This window comes from Podarcis pityusensis (genome assembly GCF_964106645.2).
Source record: "Podarcis pityusensis genome assembly, chromosome: 8".
Classification (NCBI taxonomy): Eukaryota; Metazoa; Chordata; class Lepidosauria; order Squamata; family Lacertidae; genus Podarcis; species Podarcis pityusensis.
Window position 1 is genome coordinate 32,001,393 of NC_138033.1, and position 23,898 is coordinate 32,025,290.

The window sequence follows — 23,898 nt, forward strand, 5'->3', positions numbered from 1 at the left end:
CCAGTGTAGCAATTCAAGTCCTCTTCCCCAATGACCATCCCCTCAAATTTCTACATGACCTTTGCAACCTGCAAAGTACATAAGCTAAAGTAATGGAGAATCCCAGGGTCATCCAATAACTTGCAGGGCTGAGAATTATCTTGTTTGCTCATATATTGGAAAGGGAGAATACCAACAGTGCACCCCACCATAGCTCAGCACATGAGACTATCTCAGGGACATGGGTTCAAGCCCCATGCTGCGCAAAAAGATTACTGTATTAAGGTAAGGCAAAGGACCCCTGGACAGTTAAGTCCAGTTACTAATGGGGTGCTCATCTCGCTTTCAGGCCGAGGGAGCTGGCGTTGGTCCACAGACAGCTTTCTGGGTCACGTGGCCAACATGACTGAACTGACTCTGGTGCAATGGAACACTGATGGAAACCAGAGCTCATGGGAATGCCGTTTCCTGTATTGCAAAGGGTTTAACTAGATCACCCTCGTGGTCTCTTCCAATTCTATAACCCCGAATTTTTAATATATACAGTGGTACCTCTGGTTAAGAACTTAATTCGTTCTGGAGGTCTGGTCTTAACCTGAAACTGTTATTAACCTGAAGCACTTTAGCTAATGGGGCCTCCCGCTGCTGCTGTGCTGGCGGAGCACAATTTCTGTTCTCACCCTGAAGCAAAGTTCTTAACCCGAGGTACTATTTCTGGGTTAGTGGAGTCTGTAACCTGAAGCATCTGTAACCTGAGGTACCACAGTAGTATGTTCTGGAAAAGTGTTTGTCTATTTAAACAGCCTGTGGAGTTCTTCACGTCTTACCTTGTCCGAAATGGCAGTGTTCATGGCAGGTGGGCATCTAGAAGATGACTTTTGTGTTGGTGTCCGTAGCTGTTTAGCAGGAATATAGAAAAACATCCCTTTTGTTTCGTGAAGCAGATTGCTGCTTTTAAAGTGCACAGGAAGTGTGTAGCCAACCTGCAGACCAAGGTAAGTAAAGCCGGCACTTGGATGAAGGCTGCAATTACAATGAACTATTCACTTCTAGGGTGCATATTGCACACACAATGCGGGTGATGGCTACTAAAAAACATTTGAAAAAGCAAAGCCTCTGGAACAGGCCAAGGAAGAGTTGCTAGCCATGCTGCCTCTTGGAGCATCCGTGTTCAGAGGGAGTCTATACCAGCAGCCGGGGCTAAACAGTGGAATGGTCACTGCTACTTTTCTTCCATTCCTACACTCGTGTGGATGCCCAGGGGACTTCTGGGCTGATCCTAGTTGCATGTTTTTAGGTAAAGATGCGAGGTTTGTAGAAACACGGCCTAAGTAAAGAACACTCATAAAATTTACAATTGCAGGAATGACACTTTATAAAAAGAAACTTGGTGTGGTGTGGCTGTATGGGTAGGTTGGATACTAGCCTTTTAAACCCTCCGCCCTGCTGGTCCTGATTCAGACTGGAGCTCCCATACTACCATTTTCATTGGGTTGGGCAGGAGAGAAACTTAGTTGTGTGAATGGGTGTTCTTTTCCCCCTGGAAAAAGGTGAGAGTGGGTAGGCTGTGCAGGTCCATATGCCTGCTGTTTACTTTTGAAAAGGGATTCAGCTGCTAATTATGTTAACGCCTTCAGTTACCTACCCAGCACCACCAACATCTTGCACTGTTGAACAGCTCTTACTGTCACAAAGATCTTCCTGATGTTTAGTTGGAATCTCCTTTCTTGTAACTTGAATCTTGGGTCCTAGCCTCCAGAGCAGGAGAAAACAAGCTTGCTCAATCCTCCATGTGACAACTCTAGATACTTGAAGATGGCTATCATATCTCCTCTCAGTCTTCTCTTTTCCAGGCTAAACATACCCAGCTCCTTCAACCGTTCCTCATGTGGCTTGGTTTCCAGACCTTTTATGGTCTTAGTTGCCCTCCGCACACAACCCAGCTTGTCATTATCCTTAAACTGTGGCACTCAAAACTGGACACAGGGCTCCAGGTGTAGTATGATCAAGGCTGAATAGAATGGGATTATTACTTGCAATTTATTACTATAAGTTCAATAAATCAAATAAATACTTGCTTTGATCTGGACACTATACTTCTGTTGATGCAGCCTAGAATAACATTCTCTTTTTTGCTGCTGCATCACACTGTTGACTCTTGTTAAGTTTGTGGTCCACTCACCCCTAGATCCTTTTCACGTGGGATACCTGGCTTGCCAGCAGTACATAAGTATAGAGCCTTAAATTTGTCCCGATTGAAATTCATTTTGTTTGGGCCCAGTTCTCCAATCTGTTAAGGTCATCTTGTATTCAGATGATTTTCTGCGGCACTAGCTATCCCTTGCAGTTTGGTGTCATCGGCAAATTTGATGAGCATCCCCTCAATTTATTTTAAGTTGTTTATAAAGACATTGGGCAACAGGCCCAGGACAGAACTCTGTACCATCTCACTTGTCACTTTCTTCCAGGAAGAGGAGGAACCATTTGTGAGCACTTCTAACAGTTACCTTGTCCAGCCCACATTTTACCAGCTTCTTTGCAAGAATACCATGGGGGACTTTGTCAAAAGCTTTAGTAAAATAAAGACCACCTGCTTGAAATGTCACATTGCCTCATTCTAACTCACCAGGCATCTACAGCAGCTCACATCACATATATAGTCATAAATACACACATAAGCAGCTAAGGGAAAAGGATGCTCCAAAAGTTTTTAAACTGGTGCTTAACAACATTGGTCCTTGGCACATGGAGGCAGGAAGGCTTTCCAGACAAATCTTTTCCTCCATGGCCTGCCTAGGGGGCAGACAGAAGAGATTCAGTCATGGCTGGGCCTCCATTCAGCAAGTTGAAGCAAGGAAGAATAGATGGCACAGCTGGACTTTTTAAAGTGTTGGCCCTAACACTAAACTGTCTTGGATCTGTACTGATTTTAGCAGATCATCTTATATAGGCAGATTCATATAGGAGCAGACCATCCTTGAGATTCTCCAGAATCCTAAACTGCTTAAAACACCACCTTGAGTTGTTCCCAGAAAGAAACCACAATAACTGGCACTTTAAAGATCTTCATAAATCCTGGTGAAATATGCTGACCTTGGCAATGCCTGGTTAATAGCCTAAAACCTGTAGGCTGTACTAACAATTTCGTGAAGCCTTCAAAAACCACTCAAATGTAACAGTTGATTAGCTGAAAATGGACATTGCCAAGGAACAGATAACCAGAAAGGATGCACCAGCTGAAGCTGGCAGAAGGCACAATAGTAGCCAACAGGGCCAGGTTTTCTTGCTCCCTGCTTTGCTGAGGCAAAGACCATGAGGTGGCAGGAAAGCCTCTACTGGTTTCTTTCCATCTATACAGTGGTACCTCTGGTTACGTACTTAATTCATTCCGGAGGTCCATTCTTAACCTGAAACTGTTCTTAACCTGAAGTACCACTTTAGCTAATGGGGCCTGCCGCCGCCGCACGATTTCTGGTCTCATCCTGAAGCAAAGTTCTTAACCCAAGGAACTATTTCTGGGTTAGCGGAGTCTGTAACCTGAAGCGCATGTAACCTGAAGCGTATGTAACCCAAGGTACCACTATACACAGAAAATAATTCACTACCCAAAACCAAGAAACAGACCAATTTTATTACAAAGCTTTTTCTTCAAAAAAATGAAAATAAAAAGTTCTTTTTTAAAAAAAAAACCACAATATATATATCTTCCCTGCCCTGCCCCCAAAAGACAAATACAATGATCTTTCATTTCACCAATACAAGTATCGAAGAGCTGCATGGATCTTGCATCCCAGAGACTAAAAAACAGCTAAACCAGAGGCTTAAAAAAATAAAAACCTTTCTCTCCCTGCCCCCCAACCCACCCCACCCTCTGCCCCAAGAGTGACATGGCTAAATTAGCAGCATCGTTGAGACTGACCCCTTACAGTGGCGCTCTGTGGAAGGATGCTCCCCCTTCCAATCCAATCCCACAACCCACTGAAAAATTCCACCCCCACCGCTTGCACTTGGCTGGCGTGTGTAACCAAAACCATCCCTAGAACTTTTCTCCTAGAATATGGTGATATTTAAGAGGCCTTTTAAAAAAAGATGCCCTTATGAATCACTGGCTAGTTTCTGCACATGCCAGCTATAGGTTTTGGAGCAGATTCTGAGGGTAAGGCCATGACAGGACAAAAGAGGATTAGACAAGTGAGCACCATGTGTGCTAAGTTCACAGTGAGGAGCGTTTGATGCAGAACAGAGGAACCTTCACTCCTGCACTGTCCTCTGTGGAGAGAAAATGCATATTCCTCTCCACAGCATGAGGAGACTTCACATTAATAAGCACTTCCACTGACACTTCCGCCATGCCCTAGAGGACTCCCTGTTCCTTGGAGGTGCTGACTGCAACTACCCCTCCACTCATTAACTTGCGCCTCTGGGATGCTGAGGAGCAGCATCAATTTGTGGTTACCCAGAACGGAGTCGATTCTTTCATGGGTGCTGCCTGAAACTTGAAGCTTCAACCCCACCCCCCGCCACCCACCCCCCAAAAAGCCTCCCAAAGTTTTATGGCTGTATCCATACCTCAAAAAACTATTCAAAGAAAACAACAAAAGACAAAAACCCAAAGCCCCAGAGCATATGTTTCTCCAAGGGGAGACCATAGTTTCAAAAGAAGAGAAGGTGCAGGAGAAAGGGAGACTTTAAAGTTTTTTGAAAAATGAAAAAACAAACACACACATGTCCCCAAAGAGGCGGCAGCAGGAACGCAAGAATAAGGGTTCCACTCAAGCTGTACCCCTGAGGCTGAGTAGGACTGTGTACCAGATTCCTCACCCCCAGGGAATCGCAGCAAGGAAATCCACCTGGGGCTCAAGTCCCCAAAATATTTATATAGAAATATCTACAGAAACTTATATAAAATACAAATCTTGTGGAATGGGAAGGTACCCGAGAGGCCAATCCAGGGAACCAGGGGACTGAGGGATTACCCGTCTGCCAGCTTCTTAGGTCGATTTTGTCTCTTCCTTTATGCTGTGGGATAAAGGCAAGGAAGAAGCAGTGTGTTAACAGGTACCAAAGGTTACAAATGTTAAACTGAGAAGCCTAACAAACCTGAACTCTCACACCATCCTCAAAAGGTTTAGCTCCTGTGCTCTTACACTGGTCCTCTTTCCTTTCAATGGCCCATCCATCTCCTCCTGTGCTGCTCTTAAAAAGGTACCAAAATCTACCGCCTGAAGAGACAGCCTCACCTTATTTCATGGTAGGGCTGCCTCTATGAGATGCTCTATGTGTGCATGGCTTTGCCATGAGGCAAGGAGCTGCTCATGCACACAGCTAGATGGTTCGTTTAAACAGCAAGGTACCTGGTTATGAAGATTTATGTGTACTTGGAGGCTCAAGAGTTGAACTAAAAGAGCTTCACTTTCCAAACATAACAAGCAGCAACACCATTCAAACAAGGGGAAAGGGGTCTCACCCTTTGGGCTCTGTCGTGTCCTCTTTTGCCTTCTCTTCCTCTTTCACTTCTGTAAGAGATCATGGCATGCAGTTATATAACTAGGTGCAGAAATGATTCTTGGACACAAACTCCGGCCTTTAGCCTGCCCTAATATTCTTGTATTTGTTTTCTCTCTGAAATGTATGCCCTGTTGCCTCTCACTATGCCCATCCTCCTTCTAACCTCCCCAAGAGCTCTACATTTATTAATATTGTTATTTATAAAATGATTCTTTTGAGAGGGCTCAACATTTGGGGCAGAGCCCACCCAAGGCAGTTTACACAACATAAAAACACAATGCAAAAGAAGAAAAAACACAGCACTATCAATCTGTTAAAAATAGGCCAGTTTCCACAAGAAAGGTAATTCAGCTTTTTGCAAACTCAGCTTTTGTATAATTAATAACAGCAGCAGGAACAAGTTTCAAGGCCTGTGGACATATGCTTGGAAGTGTGTGCACAAGGCCTGTTGAAATCTCACAAGTCAGAAAGGTGATTGAACATTTCGTAACACTGGGAGTGGGATGTGGTGGTAAAAATCAGAGCAAATTGTGCAAATTAATTAAAGTAAATTAAGCTACCTAATCTTACCATTTCTAACCTGCCCCCATACCCTACCCACTGGACATGGCTTCTCCCATATGGATGCTGTAGGTCTTTGGCTGGGGCTTTGCTCAGAGTGTCTTGGCAGGCATAGGCAAACCCGGCCCTCCAGATGTTTTGGGACTACAACTCCCATCAACCCTAGCTAACAGGACCAGTGGTCGGGGATGATGGGAATTGTAGTCTCAAAACATCTGGAAGGCCGAGTTTGCCTATGCCTGGTCTTGGGCTCCAGAGGTTCAGGCACTGGCCATGAGAAGCTGGCTTTTTTGTGGTCACCTCTTCTTCATTATCTGCAACTCCCTGCGCCCAAGGAGCCCCTTCTCCTCTTGGCTTTTGGGGGGCAGACAAAAACATTCCTCTTTCCCCAAGGCTTAAACAATGTAACATTTGGATTTTATATATACATATTACACCACAGGGATCTGAAGATGGAGTAGAAATTAATTAATCCTCCAGAGGGTCACATACAGATTTTCAAAGTTCTAGTGACTCCAATAATATATTGTTTTGTTTCTAAAGTTGGGAATTGTCACTTCTCCAACATGACAGGGGTAAAACTTTCAAATTACAAAGCAGCCACCATTAAGCTTGCTGTTTCCCTGGGAACACAGAACCAGCAGATATGCTCCTGCAGGCAGATGGTTACTTATGAAATCTGCAACCAGCTACGCTGTCAAATGCAGTCCTCTTGCTGCCACCAAAAGAAAGCAATGCAAAAGAAAGATAGGCATTCCACTTGGGAATGCTGGGAGCACCCCCCCTCCCAAAGGCTGGGGTACTGAAGAACAGGGTGCCGCTCAGAAAAAGAGGGTCACATCCATACCACCATTTGCTGCCTACAGTGGTTCCTTTCTAAAGCCAGACAAGACCGCGCATAGAATCTCTTAAAATGCAAGACAGGCTGGTCTGCAGCTACTCAAAGGCAAGAGAAACACACTCTGCACATGCTCAGAAGCACTTTACACTACTTTATAGGTACTCAACAGGTGGTCTGGGGGTACCTGGTGCTGCAACATTACTGAGCAAAGCAGGTGCGGACTTGAGCAGCTGCTTGGACGTGAGACTGCCACATATAAGAACCAGCTATAATTATTTTTCAAAAGCATATCCCGTGGTTTCAGCAGAAGAACTACCTAGGGGACTGAACCCTGAAAAACAGTAAAAATGTCAGTCAGTAGCTGTTAAGCTGCGGCTTTCCCCACCTCCTTTCTTCTCCTCCTCCTTCTCCTCTTCTTCCGTTTTTGCTCGTTTGGCCTTCTTGAAATTGGCGACGTTTTTGCGCCCACCTTCCCCTTCGTCTTCAGAGTCAGAGAATTCCTCATCACAAGCTATTCTCTTGTCTGATGAGCGGACTGGAGGGGGAAGAAAAGAAAAGGCTGTATCAGCGGCACCAGGCTTTTGGTTTCAGGCAGGGGAGCTTTCAGGAGGAACTGAAAAACTATAGATGGAAAGTGCACACACATACAGAGACAAAAGCAAAGTTCCACTGTTCGAAGCACACAATATTATTGGATATTTGGTGGACCACCATTCTTTCCAGATCAGCCAATCCTGGCTCTGAGATTACAAATTGTAATAATGAAACACAGAGGGGAAAGACCATCCTAAGCCACATTATGGGTCCTACAAAGAGCCAGAGGTGGCAGTTGCTCCTTGGCTGGGGCTGCATATCTAAGGCAGGGCAGTCCCCACTGACCAGAAAAGGGACTGGTTCCTCTACTGTTATCCTGCTAAAGGTTGCACATTTCCCCTGCTCTAACTACCCAAAGTGTGCACCCGCCTATGCATGATCCAAGGCAGCAATCAATCTCCACAGCCCCAAAGAACTCACTGGAAATCCGCTTGTCAGGATCCTCTTCATCTTCATCTCCACTGTCCTCTGGGACGGCATCCTCCGGGATCGGCTGCATCTGGACTCCAGGAGCATGGGGAAGCATTCGCAAGTTCTCAAAGAGACGTTGCCTGTGGCCAAGCAATCACAAAGGGCCCACCAGAGAGCCATCAGAAAGGGACAACAAGAAACACACATACACAGAGAGAGAGCGTAGAAGTGACTAGCCTCACTCGTGAGACAAGCAAGACAAACTTACTTAATCTTCTCCAGATATTCGTTGGTGTTTTGGTTGGTCATGTTGGAAGGGCTGATGTGGAGCTTGAAGTCCGGCCCAAAATATTCAAAATAATCGTTGTATGGAAGCTCTGCAGAAAGTTAAAAAAAAAAAAAAAAAAGCAAACAGAATGTTACTGGGTCTCCAGTATCAAGGCAATTCAAATACTGGCTGTAAGAAAAGGCAGGTGCAAATGAAGAAGGGGGCAGAAAATGCTTCTGTCAAGGAAGACTCTTCACATTTCCATGATGCTGCCTCCATTTTAGCAGTGAAAGAAAATGCATGCAAAAACATTTAATCTGCATAATTTGTTTAGGATGCAGATATGGCTTGTTTGGAGGGGTGGTGTGTGTCCTACCCCAAATGCACACAGCTGCAATGCAAAATCCCTATCACATTACACTGCTTGAAATTCTCTGGGACTCTGAGGTTCTCAGATTAATATGAACCACTGGAGACCTTCTTCTAGCCCTAAGAAAGATTGCCAGTTTCGTTGCTATAAATCCCATGTAAAGCCCAACTCCTCATTGTCTAACTAGGCTGCATGCAGGCCTGGCTCCCCTCAAAGTCCATTTCCAGAGAGCTCAACATCACAAGAATCTTTTAAAGGTATTCTAGAAATCAAACGGCAGGTGACTTTACCATTTGGAATATCTGTATTCAAAGCCACAGCAGTCTCATAGGTCCAGCACCTGGCCACGTTGCGGATGGTGTAGCCGCCCCCTCCGAGCATCAGCATGGGCAAGTTAAAGCTCTTGATGAATTCCACACACTTGGCATGACCTGAGAGAAGCAGAGAAGGGAAGAAGGGTGTTGGGTTGCTGAGAGAGGGGTAGAGAGCTTCTGCACAATAATGAACTGTCCAACTGCGTGTGCCCAATAGAAGAAACAACCCAATAAGCCACTTTTAAAACATATCTCCTCAATAGGACCTCTTTAGATCACATGGTGCTACCTTGGAGAGCAAGGCAGGTCCTGAATAAGCCTGCTTACCTTTAATGGTCAGATTAAAGCAACCCAGCCTGTCTCCCGATAAGGAATCTGAGCCACACTGCAATGCAACAGCACTAGGCTGGAATGTCTCCATCACTTTGGACATCACCTGGTCAAAGAAGAGAGAGAGTCCAGATGCATACCTGAGCAGGATGGACCTGCAGCAAGCACATAAATTCACACACATTTTGATTATCAGAACCCCCCCCCCCCATTCAGTGCAAACTCGTATGTTTACTAGGAAGTCAGTCCCACTGCATTCAAGTGGGTTTATTCCAAGTATCCAAGTATGTATGTGTGCAGAAGATTACAGTCCTAATTCCTTATTTTTTGTGATGCGTTCCTGCAAGAAGTCAGGAAGTAATCTACTGCCCCCACCCCCCATTAGCTCCAAACCACAGCCATTCTCTCTAGTGCCCCTCTTGAGGCACAATGGAAGAAGGATCCCACCCACCTCATCTCTAAGCTAGAAGAGCAGATTTGGAGACATCACCCTTGCCTTGGTGAGCAGAAATGTGGAACACTAAGGAAGAATATCCGACCACAAGGAACATTCCAGAAAGGGAAACTTACCGGCTTAAAGATGGCTTCATAGGACTCATCATCTATCCCATCCCGGAGGGGGTAGTTGACTGCGTAATATTTTCCTTTGCCTGCACCAATGTCCTAGAGGGTGAAGGGAATGAGACACTGTGAAATAACCTGGGCTGGGTCTCTCGGCCTTTGGAGGTCTCACTGCCCTCACAGTACTGCTCTCCTCAATTTACATAGGCCACCCAGGGGCTAGCATGTCCTGCTTTTCCTGCTTTAAGAGGGCAACTGAGAAGACCTTGTCCACAAACTGCCAACATCTCATTCAGACCTGCCTCTCTGCAACAAATCTGAACACAGCAATTTAGAAAAGGCAAGGCTAGGTATATTTTGTATCAGTATTCAATAAAACAGAGCTGGGGAGAGGTTAGTGGAACCCCACTCTTTTACCTGATTAAAATATGCAGATTTAACAAATATGCAAGCTAGATTACTTTGTGGTAATCTGTTCTATGTCTGCAGGCTTCAGATGAGGGAAAAGGACCTACAGAAGAGCAAAGTCTCACCACTTGATCACATGATATTGACCACACTCCTTCCAGGAGTACTGGTAAAAAAAAAAGCTTTCCCTCACATCTAAAGGGCTAAAAACACGATTTTAGAGATTGGGTGGGGTGGGAGAGAGGGGCAATCCTCTGGATTCTGTGGCCAGCTTTCTTGCTGCAATCACAATAGCATGAAAAATACAGCCCCCTGCTTGTAGATATTTTCAAGGGGAGGCAACTAATGCAGTGAGTGCCTGGTGAGCATTATGCATTAGTTTTAGAATGGGTGAAGCTCATGAACAAAGCTGCTCTCTTCATCAAAGAGCCTGGGAGGTGTCACAGGGGAACCTTGCTGTTTCAGCCAGCCTTCCAAGGGAGGTGCTGCTGCAGCCTCCGTTCTCACCCGCAGGTCCCCTGTTCCTGGGAAGTATTCACCATACTTATGGAAAGATGCAGTCATGACACGGTCTGTAGTGTAGAAGGCCTCCTCCACACCGTCGCCATGGTGAATGTCTATGTCGACATACAACACTCTCTGGTGGTACCTGGGATTGCAAAGGGGCTGTCAGACTGGCATTACAAGGCCCAAAACCACTTACCTGCCCATGACAGGGAAGAAGGGAAACGGAGCATAAAGCTGTTGGTTAGCCACAGAAACCTGTCTGCAGGGACCCATCTTCCCATAAAGGAACCCTCAATAAAATTCCAAGAGCCCCCAAGGTTCCTTGGAGCACTGTTTGGAAATCATCTCACTAGCCTGATACCCCCGTATCAGTTTCTTTACTTGTTGTAGGATGTAAGGTATTAGCGCAGGGGTCGGCAACATGTGGCCCATGGGCCTAATGCAGCCCACGAAGACCGTTTTCCAGCCCACGAGCCGCCCGCTCGGCAAGTCCTCTGCGCGCTGCGCTAAACCAGCATGGTGACTCGCTGAGCGGCACTGGAAATCGTGTCTGCGCATGTCCAGACACCGAAAATCGCTTCTGTGCAGGTGCGATTTTCGGCGTCTGGGCATGCGCAGAAGCGATTTCCGGTGCTGCGGACATGCACAGACACGATTTCAGGCATCGCGCTGCACCAGTCCAGCCCACGGATGATCTCCACGGGAGTGATGTGGCCCATGGCCGGTAAACCTTGCCAAGCCCTGTATTAGCATGCTGCATCTGAATTGAAAGGTGCCATACAGCTATCAACACTAGTGGCTGCTGACAAATTTATCCTGCATGAATTTGTCACTCGAATCTCCTTTAGAAGCCATCTGGGTTAGGGGCTACCACCATAAATTGTGGCAACAAATTCCCTACAATTGTTATGTCTTGGGTGAAGAAGCAATTTTCTTTTGCCTGCTTTGAATCTCCTTGCCAAAACAGTTTCATTGAGCTTTCTTTGACACAATCTCCAACTATCTTTCCTGATTACAGGTCAGACCCCGTAAGTGTACATATGAAGTTCTCTGCCCTGACTTTGCTCACAAGAAATACAGACTAGGAAAAAAGAGTTAAAAACTGCTGTATCGGTTATACAGTTGATTGCACAAGGGACAGTCATGAAAATGGAAGACTGAGGAGCATCAATGGACTAGAGGCAGCGAACATTTTAGGCGTGCTTGATATGTGTGTGACTGCGCGTGTGCGCATTTTGCCAAACCCAGAAGTGACCCAAAAATGTCACAAAAGGGGTGGGTCGGGCTTACGTGGGTTCTGCTGACATGCATGGGGGTCTGGAAAATAACCCCTGTGCAAAATAGTCACTGCCTGTACTACCTGGGCCACCTCAGGGACAAGAACTCAAGCAGCTGAACATTTCCCCCTGGAAAAAGAAATCCCTGTGCATATAAAACCAGTACGCTGGAAATAAGGCTAAACTGGAGGTTTTCACCCAATATCTAGCTAGCTTTCCTTGTGTTAAACTATTTTTGAATTGGATTAATCAAGCAATCCTCCACTTGCAGTTTGAAGCAGTACAGTCCAAGAAGATATTTTCATTTCAGAATGACAAATTCAGAGAGGTATTATAATATAATCATATAAAAATCAGTAGTAAAACGCAGAGGGGGGCTACTTATAGGGGAGGAGCTGTTATCACCTCTGCAAGATCTGAGACTATTGTTTCTGAGAGCTTCAGGGGTAAATTGTTGTACGTACTTTAGCAACTCCAAGATGGCCAGAACGATGTCATTGACATAACAGAAGCCTGAGGCTTCAGACTTCTTGGCGTGATGCAAGCCTCCTGCCCAGTTCACAGCAATGTCTGTCTGCTGCTTGTTCAGCTTCACTGCACTGGCTGTAGAGAAAATTTCAAACCAATGACACAACCAGATAGCAAAGAGTCGTACAGCAGGAACCCTAAAACTTTGCAGAGGACACTCAAACTCTACAACTGAATGCAGAATTGCTTATAAACAATCCTTTGCCAGGTTTCCCCTCTATCTTCAAGGGAGATGGCAACCTCAGGGGTGGTGCCCCCGATTGAAAAAAGCTGCACAAAGAGATTTAGTCTCCATGCTGCTTATATATGTATGTATTGATTCTATTGTGGTATTCCATGTGGCTTTCTTTTCAAAACTTAAATTTACTGCATCATCTGGAAAACCAAGTTATAGGATGATTACTAAATAAAACTAATAGTAAACACACTTGCCAACAAAATTATCAGAACTCAGGTTGTGGAGTGCAAGTTCCATTGTTTTCGAATCCCAATTTTCCCAAAGTGTCAGGCGTAAGGAGAACAGGAACAAGACGTAAGAACAGACTGCAATTCTATTTTCACTCATTTAGGAATAAGCCCCACCAAATACAGTCTAACTTCCAAGTAAACATGCACAGGGTTGCCCCTTTAATTAAGCAACATTTAAGACCTTGTTAGAGATATATTTTTCACACTTCAATCTACATTTTATTCATCCTTTATTAAAAAAAATAGCTGTTACTTACCAACTGACCCTCCTGTTGAAAGCTGACAAAATTCAAACAAGCCATCAAACACAGGACAGTCTTCTCCAACATTGACTTGAATAAAGAAAGAAAAAGAAAACACTGAGGAGACAAGATTTAACTTAAGGGCCTTAACAGACTGGAGAAAGAGCTATCAGAACTCTGAAACAACTTCTCCCTAAGACAACAACAGTACTTTAACCTATCTGAAGAGTGGGTGAAGAGGAGAGGCAAGGTGGGAACCTGGCAGAAAGTCACAAAACTGTAAACTGGGTGGACAATATTTCCCCTTCAAACCTGCCCATGTTAATCCAACATGTAGCACAACTAGAGAGCAGATGCACTGAAATGGGGTGCTTGCGGAGAAAGTATATCAACCTGTTGGCTACTCAAGACAAGAGCTTGTATTTGTAAAAGCTGTCCCTTGGCACAGAAGACAAACGCATTCCAGAAGGGTGGGAATCAACGCTAGAGTAACTCGCCACCTGCTGGAGTCACATGGAACTGAAAGAGGGAGCTTAAATCTACTATATATACACCGGTACTTTGGAAAGTGGATTATCTATTTGTCCATCTGCTCTCTATAGGTTTGGCTTCCTCTCAAGATTTTGTTGCCAAGCTTGGCATGAGGATTTATGAGGTGGTGGAGCCAGTCTTTGTTAATGTTTGGACACTGGATGCCATTCTGAAACAAGATGGTGAACTAAAGCTTCACTTTGATGTGACTTTGTCCAATTTTTGGTGTGACAGGTCTTTGTTGTTGTTGTTTAGTCATTTAGTTGTGTCCGACTCTTCATGACCCCATGGACCAGAGCACACAAGACACTCCTGTCTTTCGCTGCCTCCCCCAATTTGGTCAAACTCATGTTAGTAAACTACTCCAATTTGGACACCTCTGAAGATACTGCCACCTGATTTGCAGGACTTTGCCGAAATTGGCAGAGCACTTCCAACCTGCACCAATCTAGATGCCTCTTGAGATACTGTTGCCAAACAAAGCATGAGGGTTCCTGAGGTGGAGGAAGTGGTTTTTGCCTATGTTTGGAAGACAGACACCATGTTGAATTAAGATGGCAGACCAAATGAACCCTAATTAAACGTTTTCTCTCCCCACTCCCACAAACTGATTCATAGCCAGATCCACAGATTTCCTTGGGTCAGGTCAGAGCCCTGGGTTGGTGTGTGCATGTGTGCACAGCCCCAAAACTCACAAATTACACTATCCATTTAAAAATCGCAATATTTGTTGGTTAATTTTCCAGGCAGTGCTAGGCACTTTCTGCTAGTTAGTAACTATACAGCATTTAAGGTGCTTCATGTAGCTCAGAACACTTCAAACCTAATAAACAATGGTTTGTTGTTACATGAATAAGGCTCTCTGTTGAGTCTCCTACATCTCCACCCCTTTGTGCAGAGGTAAGGTAAAGGTAAAGGGACCCCTGACCACTAGGTCCAGTTGTGACCGACTCTGGGGTTGCAGCGCTCATCTTGCTTTATTGACCAAGGGAGCCGGCGTACAGCTTCCGGGTCATGTGGCCAGCATGACCAAGCCACTTCTAGCAAACCAGAGCAGCGCACGGAAACGCCGTTTACCTTCCTGCCAGAGCGGTACCTATTTATCCACTTGCACTTTGACGTGCTTTCGAACTGCTAGGTTGGCAGGAGCAGGGACCGAGCAACGGGAGCTCACCCCGTCGCGGGGATTCAAACCACCGACCTTCTGATCGACAAGCCCTAGGCTCTGTGGTTTAACCCACAGCGCCACCCGCGTCCCTTTGTGCAGAGGTGGTAGATATTAAAAACTTGAACTTCACGTTGAGGACAAATAAAGGGGGCAAAGAGGAGGAGGGAGGTATGCAAGCCCAAGGCTTGATGTACTTATTTTCCTAATGACAAGTCATGGTTTATACTGTTTTGTATGAATGCAGCTACTGTCCTACTAGGGTAAGCCAGTGTTATCCCTAGTGGTTTCTGGAAGCTTAGTACAAGCTGATGACAATGCAAAGTGATTTTACTACAGCAGGTACCAAACTCTGCTGCTCATATCTTATCTATACCCATACTTTTTATATTTTCAAAAACAAGATTACTGTGTGGAGAAAGTTCCCTTTCAGCTCCAACTACCAGCAAAGATAAAATAATCACACTCAGAACATACATCGCTGCATTTGCTTGCTGTACTCAGACATGTTGTCTGGACGAATCGACCGCAGAAATTTGATGTAGTCATCGCTGTGGTATTTGGTCATTTCTTCAGCACTAGCTTTATAGGGTCGCTGTAATGACACAGTTAAAAGAAACACCTAATTAATGCAACAAAATGTTAACACAGTTCAGACTCTACCAATAATGCTTTCCAGCAGCATTTCTGTTCAAGAGTCTGAGCAGTACAGGAAAGGTGAGAACCCAATGGGAAGGTCTCATTTCTACTTCTACCATACAATGTAGAATGAAGGAACTGATGGAAAGGACTGTGTAGGAAAACCTAAAGAGCAGAGGGCTCACAAATCCAGGTACAATCAGACCTGTATGTCTGCCGTTGATAAGCTTAAGCATCAGTGTGTTGTTCAAATTGATGGTATATTTTTTAAGGCAGGTCTGTAAACAGCCACGTGAGTTAGGATTGCCTTTGTCAGCATCCAGGGGTTGAACAGCCAGCTGGCTAGCCCCCAGCTAGATCGTCTCCTTCCAGACATCACACTGCGAAGATCCCTCGACCTCTGGTTCCGACATATATTAGTGACCCAGGTCTGCTGACATGGGCACACTTAGCAGAGCAAACTGCACAAACAGAAGAGGCTTGAAGCAGTGGGTACATACTATGACTACAGGTTTATTAAACATAAATCAGGACAAAGAAACATGTCATCTCTCCTTGTCGTCTTCTCAGAGATAGAGCCAAAAGCAAAAGCAATACAGTGGAAGTTCCGCTTACACCAGCAAACTGTGTTGGAATGTAAACAGACATGTGACATGTAACAGTTCCATGTCTGAACCAAAAGGTGGAATGGAATCTCTAACAGCCTTGTGGAAAACGGGTATCAATTTCTGTACAATATGTGAGATTAAGAATGGTTGCGTCTGTATTTTGCCTCAAATCACTTACTGATATTCATTAGCAGGAGAGAGAATAAAAACAGTGGGCTAATAAACTTTTTGGTCTTGTCTGCAAGACTACTTTAATGGAAAGCCAAAAAGTATGCCAGAGTGCCTTCAGAATTCAGAGAGAGAATTCTGGCCTCATCATAGGCCAGAATGTACTCCCTTCATCTCACTGTGCCTGCCTCTGGATAAAAGTCCTGACTGGGCATGCCTAGTGGGTGGGGCCCAATTGTCTTTTTCTGTAGGAGTGCCAGCAGCCAATCCTGCTATGGCAAGGGAGTCTTACATGCTATTCCCAGCGTCCCATCAGCTGTTCCAGCTTTTTTCTTCTAACCCTATTGCTGTCTGGTTTCTCATCAGTTTCCTCCCATTCCTGTTTTTGTGAGTTAAGAGGTCGCATCAGACTGCTAGAACTCCATTGATGCAGGTCCCAAACCACTTCCAGCCCAACCAAGTTTACATTCCACCAGGCCAATCACGCTGCAGCATAGGGTCATTGGTTGTCCACCTCCCAACACACATTATTATTTGAGAAGTTTGATTTGCTTGTGATAACTTGGGGGAGTTTAGTGAATAAGTGGATTATTCTGTTTCCCCTAGTCCTTTAATAAGGGTAGCTGATACAGTTTTTTGTTCTGATGTATTAAGAATGTTTCTTGTCTGTGACACCTTCTTATTATGGCCTGGTTTGCACATTACACTAAGCCAAACCATGGCTTAATACAAATATGCAAGAATGTGGGCTCCTAGAGCAGAGATCAGGATTGCTTTGCTTTTCTACACATGTTCTGCTGCTGCACTGTGCTAACCCATTGCTTGGCATGTTATCTGAATCTGGGGTTTGTGGTACAGCTCTCCCAGATAAACCTTTGTCATAGTTCGTGGTTAGTCTGGAGAGAGCTAAACTACAAGTCTGGGTCTGAATTACATGCTAAACCAAGCCATGCCTTAGCACAGCGCAGCAGCAGAAAAATGGGGGAGAGGAGCAAGGTGACCATGATTTCCTCTCCTGGAGCCTGCATGCTCACATGTTCACACTAAACCATGGCTTGGCTTAGCATGATGCAGGAATGAGGCCTGCATCTTGGTCCCCAAATTGTGGATTTTTAAACAAGTAGTTAGAAACTTACATAGATTTCCATTTTTCTGTAGAGGCCATAGTTCAGAAGGAGATTGTGAGTCATCCTGATTCTGTGGGGCTTCATAGGGTGGCCTTGACCATAGTAATAGTTTCCAATGTCACCTGAGACACAAGAAGAAAAGAAATACACATTATATTGTATAAACAACTTTAGGAATGTTAACAAGGAAAGGATGTGAGCATCATAGCAGAGAACACATACTTTGCATACAGATGGTCCAAAGTTAAATCCCCAGCATATCCAATTAATAAGGTCTCAAGCAGTAAAGCTGAGAAATACACCCTTCTTCACGGTTTAAGTCAGCAGACAAAAGCACACTATATGGAGCAATGGCCTGATTCAAAAATGCTGTTTGAGTTTTCTGCAGCTGGGAATAAAGATGGGGCAGGGCTTAAGATGTGTCCAGAAAGGGGAATTGTACAGAGAAAAGAAACTCTGGTAGCCAGGACACATGTGTGTGCACGTACACATCCAGAGGCCTCTTGCTGCTCACAATTTAGAGTGGCCTCACACTTTATGTGGCAAACACATTGACTGCAGGTGTGCCAAAGCTTCCTGCAGCACAAACCATGATGAGTGATGTCTTCTACCAGAGATTGACCACAAATACAAAGTTTGTCTGCATATGGGACCTTGTCGTAGCAGGCATCCAAGACTGCAGTGGGAATCATGTGGAAATGCAGCTCAATAAAGGCATTTCTTAAGGACACTGGTGAGAGTTTGGTCAAATAACTAGCTCTAAAATGGTCTGTTCTCAAGAGCAGATACCAAGGGAAAATTTGGCATTTCTGATTAGTTGCAGGTCCCTTCTAGATTCTATACAGAAGAGCCAATCCCTTAGTTGATACCTATTCAAGGTCAAAGCAGAGCTCAGTTGTGGAAAAAAAACATACACTGGCACCTTAGTTTACTAACTTAATCCATTCCGGAAGTCCGTTCTTAAACCAAAACTGTTCTTAAACTGAGGCACGCTTTCCCTAATGAGGCCTCCCACCGCTGGTGCCCTTCCACTGTTCGGATTCCGTTCTTAGACCGAGGTACGGTTCGCAAACCAGGACACTACTTCTGGTTTTGCGGAGTTTGTAAACCGGATAGTTCGTAAACAGGGCTGTTCTTAGACCGAGGTACTACTGTAGTCTAAAACATCTAGACAAGTTGTTTTCCAGAACTGGTTATCACTCAATTCCATATAGCACCAAGCAGGAAAACACTCAATAGGCATAGAGTGTGTGTGTGTGTGTGTGTGTGTGTGTGTGTGCGCGCACGCGCACACACACACACACACACACACAGAGAGAGAACAGTTCACTCTTGCTCACCCTTGCCTTAATTCTTGGCCACCAGGATTCTGTATGAAGAAGAGCTGCTGATATTCCTGATGGAAGGGAGTACAGCCTTGGAAGTCAAACAGAATCCATTCCAGAAGTCTGTTCAACTTCCGAAAAGTTTGGAAACCAAGGTACAGCTTCTGATTGGTTCCCAACTGCACAGGCGCACTGGAAACAATAGCGGAAGCCACGCCGGACGTTTGGCTTCCAAAAAAAGTTTGAAAACTGGAACACTCACTTCCGGTTTTCAATCGTTCGGGAACCGGAACATTCGATTCCCAAGGTTTTGGGGAGCCAAGATACGAGTTTCAGAAAAAACGGAGTTCAAATCAGAGTTCCAGGTTTCAGCGCCATACAGCATTTGAGTAAGCACTTTACTACCAAATATATTTAGGGCAGGTTAAATCAGTTGCCCTCCCTTATTGTAACAGAACATCAATGCTCCCATGGTTTTCTGTGCTTTGACTTCCACTGCTTCCATATGACAATTCCAAGAGAGGGTTTGATAAAAAAGTACTCCCAAGTATCTAAATGAGTAAGTTTGTTCTATATCCTGCTGGTCCAACACCATCTATACCTAGGATTGTTTCTGCCACAAATCACAAACTTTGCGTTAGAGTAATGTATAGATATGAGGCCCAGTCAGGAAAGAGAGAAGCAGCACTAAATCATCTACATACATCAAGATTGAGATCTTTATGTTCCTAATTACTGGAGAAGGGGAGTTTGCATTGGCTAAATATGGCACCAAAATCAAAACATATACAAAGTTTTGTATAACATAACAAACCAAAAACAAACCAAAAACTATCCAAAACATAGAACCAGCTTATCAACCACAAGGAAAGAATAGAAAGAATGTAACAATATTGTAAGGTGGGCTTCTTTAGGCCAGGTGTTCCAGATGGAGTGCAGCAACCAAGAAGGCTCTGCTCCAAACCCCCACCAGTCTCAACTCTGAAAAGTGGGGAAGCTAAAACAAATTTAGGGCAAATGTGCAGGAGAAGGCCCTGCTTCATACATAATATGCTGGACATGGGGAGCAAGTTGGAGTAGACAAAGAAATGTGTTCCTTCCCACAATACACAGTTAACTTACAGAACTCACTGCCATAATATGTGATGGCTTTTATGCTATGACACATACTTAGGAAAAGTCTCCTTTGAACACAAAAGAGTCTTTTTTTAAAAGAAGTGAGTAAACAGTGCATAGAAACGTGCTGTTAAATATATATTTAAAGCCATAAGGCAAATTCATGGTTGACCAATGACTATTCAGTTGGTTAGAGCGTGGTGCTGATAATGCCAAGATTTCAGGTTCTATCCCCTTAAGGGACAGCTGCATAGTCCTGCATTGCAGGAGGTTGGACTAGATGATCCTCAAGGTCCCGTCAAATTCTATGATTAACCATCACATTTGGAGGCAGCATGCCTCTGATTACAAGAGACTGGAACTAAACAACTGGGGAAGGCCATTACCCTTAGGCTATGCATGGGAATGTTCAAGAGACATGATGTGGCTGGCCAGCACTGAAAATGGGATGCAAAACTCTAGATCGGGGTACTCAACATAGTCCCCTCCAGATATTTTGGACTTGATGCAAGCTGTTGTCCAACACATCTGGCAGGCACCAGGTTGGGGGAAGGCTGCTGTACGTGAGCATTCATTTCATTTTTGTCAAAGAAAACAGATTTTAAGCCTGCATTATCTAAGCCAGTTTCTTTTCCAAAAAATAGGGTTCCAAAAAGTGCATATGTACGTGTTTAAGGAAATGCAAATATAAGCCACATTTTTTATTTGCCAATGTACTTCCAGAAAACAAAACTGTTGCACAAAGAAGGGTTCTTCCCACAGACCCAGGAACCATCTTCCCCAAGAGTCAAGAATACTGTTGGGAGTAACAAGTGATCCAGATCTGCCCTGTCCTAAGTGAGGAAATGGCTTCAACTCAGTTTTCATAAAGAGATGAAGTGCTTAAAACTGGTGTAAAAACCAGGACACAGGAGTTCTTCACAGGCTGCAAACCGTTGTGCATACAGCCAAGCCTGTGGCAAACAGAGAAGCCTAGAAAAGAACAGGCAAGAGGAGGATCTCCTACTGAAACACTGCCAAGAGAAGGAGGTAGAAGGGAAACTGCTCTGGGTAGGGTTTGGCCAGAGTGTGATGGCAAATACCCCAGCACCTGGGAAAGCACCCTGGTGGAACTCACACACAACACCACATCCTATAAGGATACAATGCACTCTTACCACTACCAAGAAATCCAAGATAATGTGCTGCTGACTTTGGGGAGGAAATCAAAGGCCTGAATGTCCCCTGGGAGAGAAACAGCCTTGAAGTTTGGAAGGAGCTTTTAAAAGTGGTGAGTGGGTAACCAGTTCTAGGTCCATTCCATAGGAGCTTCCTCCCCAATCAACAGTATGATTTCTACTTCTCTCAACCCTGATATGTCACCAGTTCCTCTTCCAATGCGCTTTGAAAATTACCCCTCTTCCACAACTCAGACCACACCAACTGTCCATTTCTTGCCTGCCCAAAGCACCAACCTCAACACTACAATTCTCATTTCCCCCAATCCCACCTCAAAACCCCCTCTGCAAAGCTCTTAATTCTCCCCTCTTAATTTTTCACCAATCTCACTGAACATCTTCCCCTACCCATAAGCTTTTAGACAGCGACTTAATATCCAGTAGTGAAACCACCTCCAAAGGACAGGAAACCTTTGGCAAACTTGAAAATGATACTTTTTTTGCCCCTTTTAGTTAAAGGAGATATGTGTGGGAATGTAAGCTAAAGGAAATGTCTGAAAACCAATAATTCTACTGGGCTTATTTGCAAGTCTGTCCTGCCTAGCTCAAGTTTTCCCTGTTTCCCACCACCCAGTTTTCCTATTTGACTGACTTCCCTGCTATTAGCCCACTGCCAGTGTTCAAAACTCCCATTGTTCTAGGTGAATTTTGCAACTGGGAATTTCATTAGTGTGAGCAGTTTCTGAGCTCTGGGTACAGTACTGCGCCTAAGATTTCAAATTAAAACTGCAGAGTGGAAGGAAAGAAGGACCTTTTTCTGCCTCCCCACTTCCAGCTACTCTCTGAAGACTGGAGAAGAGACCCTCTTAAGAATATTAGGGGGGTGGGCAGGGGAATAATTAGACCACGTGAAAAATGAACATAATTATTTTAGCTGCAGTTTATTCATTTTCAGCTTTGTTGTTTTTGATGTAAAAAAGCGCGCCTAGACATTCCGTTGTTGCGTCCATAACCTAGGTTTAAGGTGCCATTTAGCTCCTAGCTTTCATATCTCAGTTTCTAACACTGCCCACTACCCTTCCATAAGCCATCTCCACAGTCCTCTCTCCCTGCAGCTCCCTAAATCTTCGCCCACCCCATCTTCACCCATACCCCAAGACATCACCACTGTTCCTTCTTCCTGAGCCATCCTCTCTGCCCCCACAACACCCACCTTCCCTTCCTCTCTTCCCAAAAACCTTGTTCACTATTCCTTCCTCCTCACTCCACCCACAACCTGTGCACCCAACTTCCTTGAGCAAGACTCACATTTCCCTCCTCTTGCCCCCCAAGAGTCTTCCTCAGCGCTGGGGTCGGTTAGAGCAGAAGTCGGGGAGCCCAAGTGCCTTTCTCACAAACTCACTAGTTGGGCCTCAGGGAAGGCACCCCCAATCTCGCCCCCTCCAGCCCCACCTTCTGCAAGACCAGGGGACCAACAATGCCGGCCTACTGTGTAAAGTTGGCATAAGGATGCCCAAAATCACAAGGAGTGAACAAAAAGTGATTCGGACGCCTGCTCTGCAAACGCTGCGAGCTATTTGATGCCCCTAAAGAGTCCACTTCCCTCTAGAGGTCTGCACTGGCGTCCTCCTTCCCCTTCTCCAGAGCTGCTGCCACCATCACCCCCTCATTCTTGGTGCGGTGCAGCTGGCCTGGCCTAGGACTGGGGAGAGCCAGGCACGAGTCCCAGTGGGTGACCTTGGGCCAAGTCAATCCTTATTCTCGGCCTAACCTACCTCGCAGGGTTGTTGTGACAGTAAGGAGAGCGTTAACACCGCCTGGAGCTCCTTTGGAGCAAAAGCAGGGATGAAATACATAACTGTTCCCCCTTGTGGCTCCCTCCGTCCCCCCTTCCCAAGACCCTCGCCCCTTCCCCACCCCCAGGTTACAAGACCCTCACTCAAGTTTCCTCTCCTCGCTAGCTCCTTTCATCGCTGCCCCCCGTCATCTCCCACCCCCGCCTTCATCCCCTCCCTTCCTCCCAAAAAACCAGGAGGCTGCACCGCGCCTGCTTTCCTCCCTGCCCCCTATAACTTGCCCCCTCCCCGCCCCATAGCGAGCAGCCCCCTCTGCACGCAGCCTGCCCCTCCCCCACCCCGCCGCCAGCCTTCCTCCTCCGCTGCCCCCTCCCCAGTCCAGAGGCTCCCTCGCCGGCCCGTCCGCGAGCCAGAACCCCCCGACCCACCGTCGTAGTAGTAGCAGACTTTCCGCTTGGTCCCCTGAGTCAGCGCCATTTTCCGCCGCCTCCCGTCGCCTCCTCAGCTCGGACCCGAGTCCCGCCACGCAACCGAGCCCGCCTGGGGGAGGGCGGCGGCGGGAGGGGGCACCATCCCCGCCCCTTCCAATCTCCACAGCCTATTGCAAGTGGAGATGTTCCAACAGCGACCAATGAGAAGTCCGATGAGGCGGGGCGTTTCGAGCGAACAGGTTAGATCGAGCGGCGAGGAGTTGCTTGGACTGTACCATTTCGCCACAGGAGGAAAAGTAAAGGGGTGTACGTATGACGGGATTATACCATTTCCACATAACATAGGGGGTAGTTGTGAATCGCTCTCTTCCAACCCCCCGCGCCGAGGAAATGGAGATGCCCACCTCCTCACCCAACAAAGAATGTGAAATTTCAAGCTGGAGTGTGCCATTATCATAGCAGGGGAAGCTACGCATGCTTCCCCCACCGTGATACCTGTAATGGTGCGCAGATTCCCCCCTGTCAAACTTCCACTGTGCAACTCCGGAGTTTCATGCCCCCGCCGCCCCTCTTCAAAGTTTATTAAGAGACAGATGGCTAAACCTGAGCTGCTACATAGCTTAGGTCTGGAAGTTTAACATTTGTAATATATCAGGCCCGTAAATTTA

The 23,898-nt window shown here is 45.6% G+C and overlaps 1 protein-coding gene and 1 long non-coding RNA gene across 2 annotated transcripts; one reads left to right on the forward strand and one right to left on the reverse strand.

The window, feature by feature from the left end:
- Positions 1–575: 575 nt before the first annotated feature.
- On the forward strand, positions 576–3,668 carry LOC308483997. Its single transcript, XR_013989858.1, has 2 exons — positions 576–3,339; positions 3,570–3,668. It is a non-coding gene; the product is annotated as an uncharacterized lncRNA (long non-coding RNA).
- On the reverse strand, positions 3,590–23,388 carry HDAC1 (histone deacetylase 1). The gene is made up of 14 exons (XM_081018456.1): positions 23,228–23,388; positions 17,415–17,527; positions 15,341–15,458; positions 13,183–13,257; positions 12,394–12,532; positions 10,653–10,794; positions 9,747–9,839; positions 9,174–9,282; positions 8,823–8,963; positions 8,163–8,271; positions 7,904–8,034; positions 7,275–7,424; positions 5,447–5,495; positions 3,590–4,998 (listed from the first exon to the last, which is right to left on the reverse strand). The coding sequence occupies exons 1-14, from the start codon at positions 23,274–23,276 to the stop codon at positions 4,971–4,973; spliced, it is 1,446 nt and encodes a 481-aa protein (XP_080874582.1). The 5' UTR covers positions 23,277–23,388; the 3' UTR covers positions 3,590–4,970.
- Between the last annotated feature and the right edge of the window lie 510 nt (positions 23,389–23,898).

What these genes read in the sequence shown, in the direction of transcription:
- HDAC1 (XM_081018456.1), bottom strand. Translation starts at nt 23,276, where the DNA reads ATGGCGCTGACTCAGGGGACCAAGCGGAAAGTCTGCTACTACTACGAC. An exon ending in CAGCAAGCAAATGCAGCGAT is followed by an intron (nt 13,258 to 15,340) that starts GTATGTTCTGAG and finishes TCTTTATTCAAG; the next exon opens with TCAATGTTGGAGAAGACTGT. An exon ending in CTTTAATCTGACCATTAAAG is followed by an intron (nt 8,964 to 9,173) that starts GTAAGCAGGCTT and finishes TGCTTCTCTCAG; the next exon opens with GTCATGCCAAGTGTGTGGAA.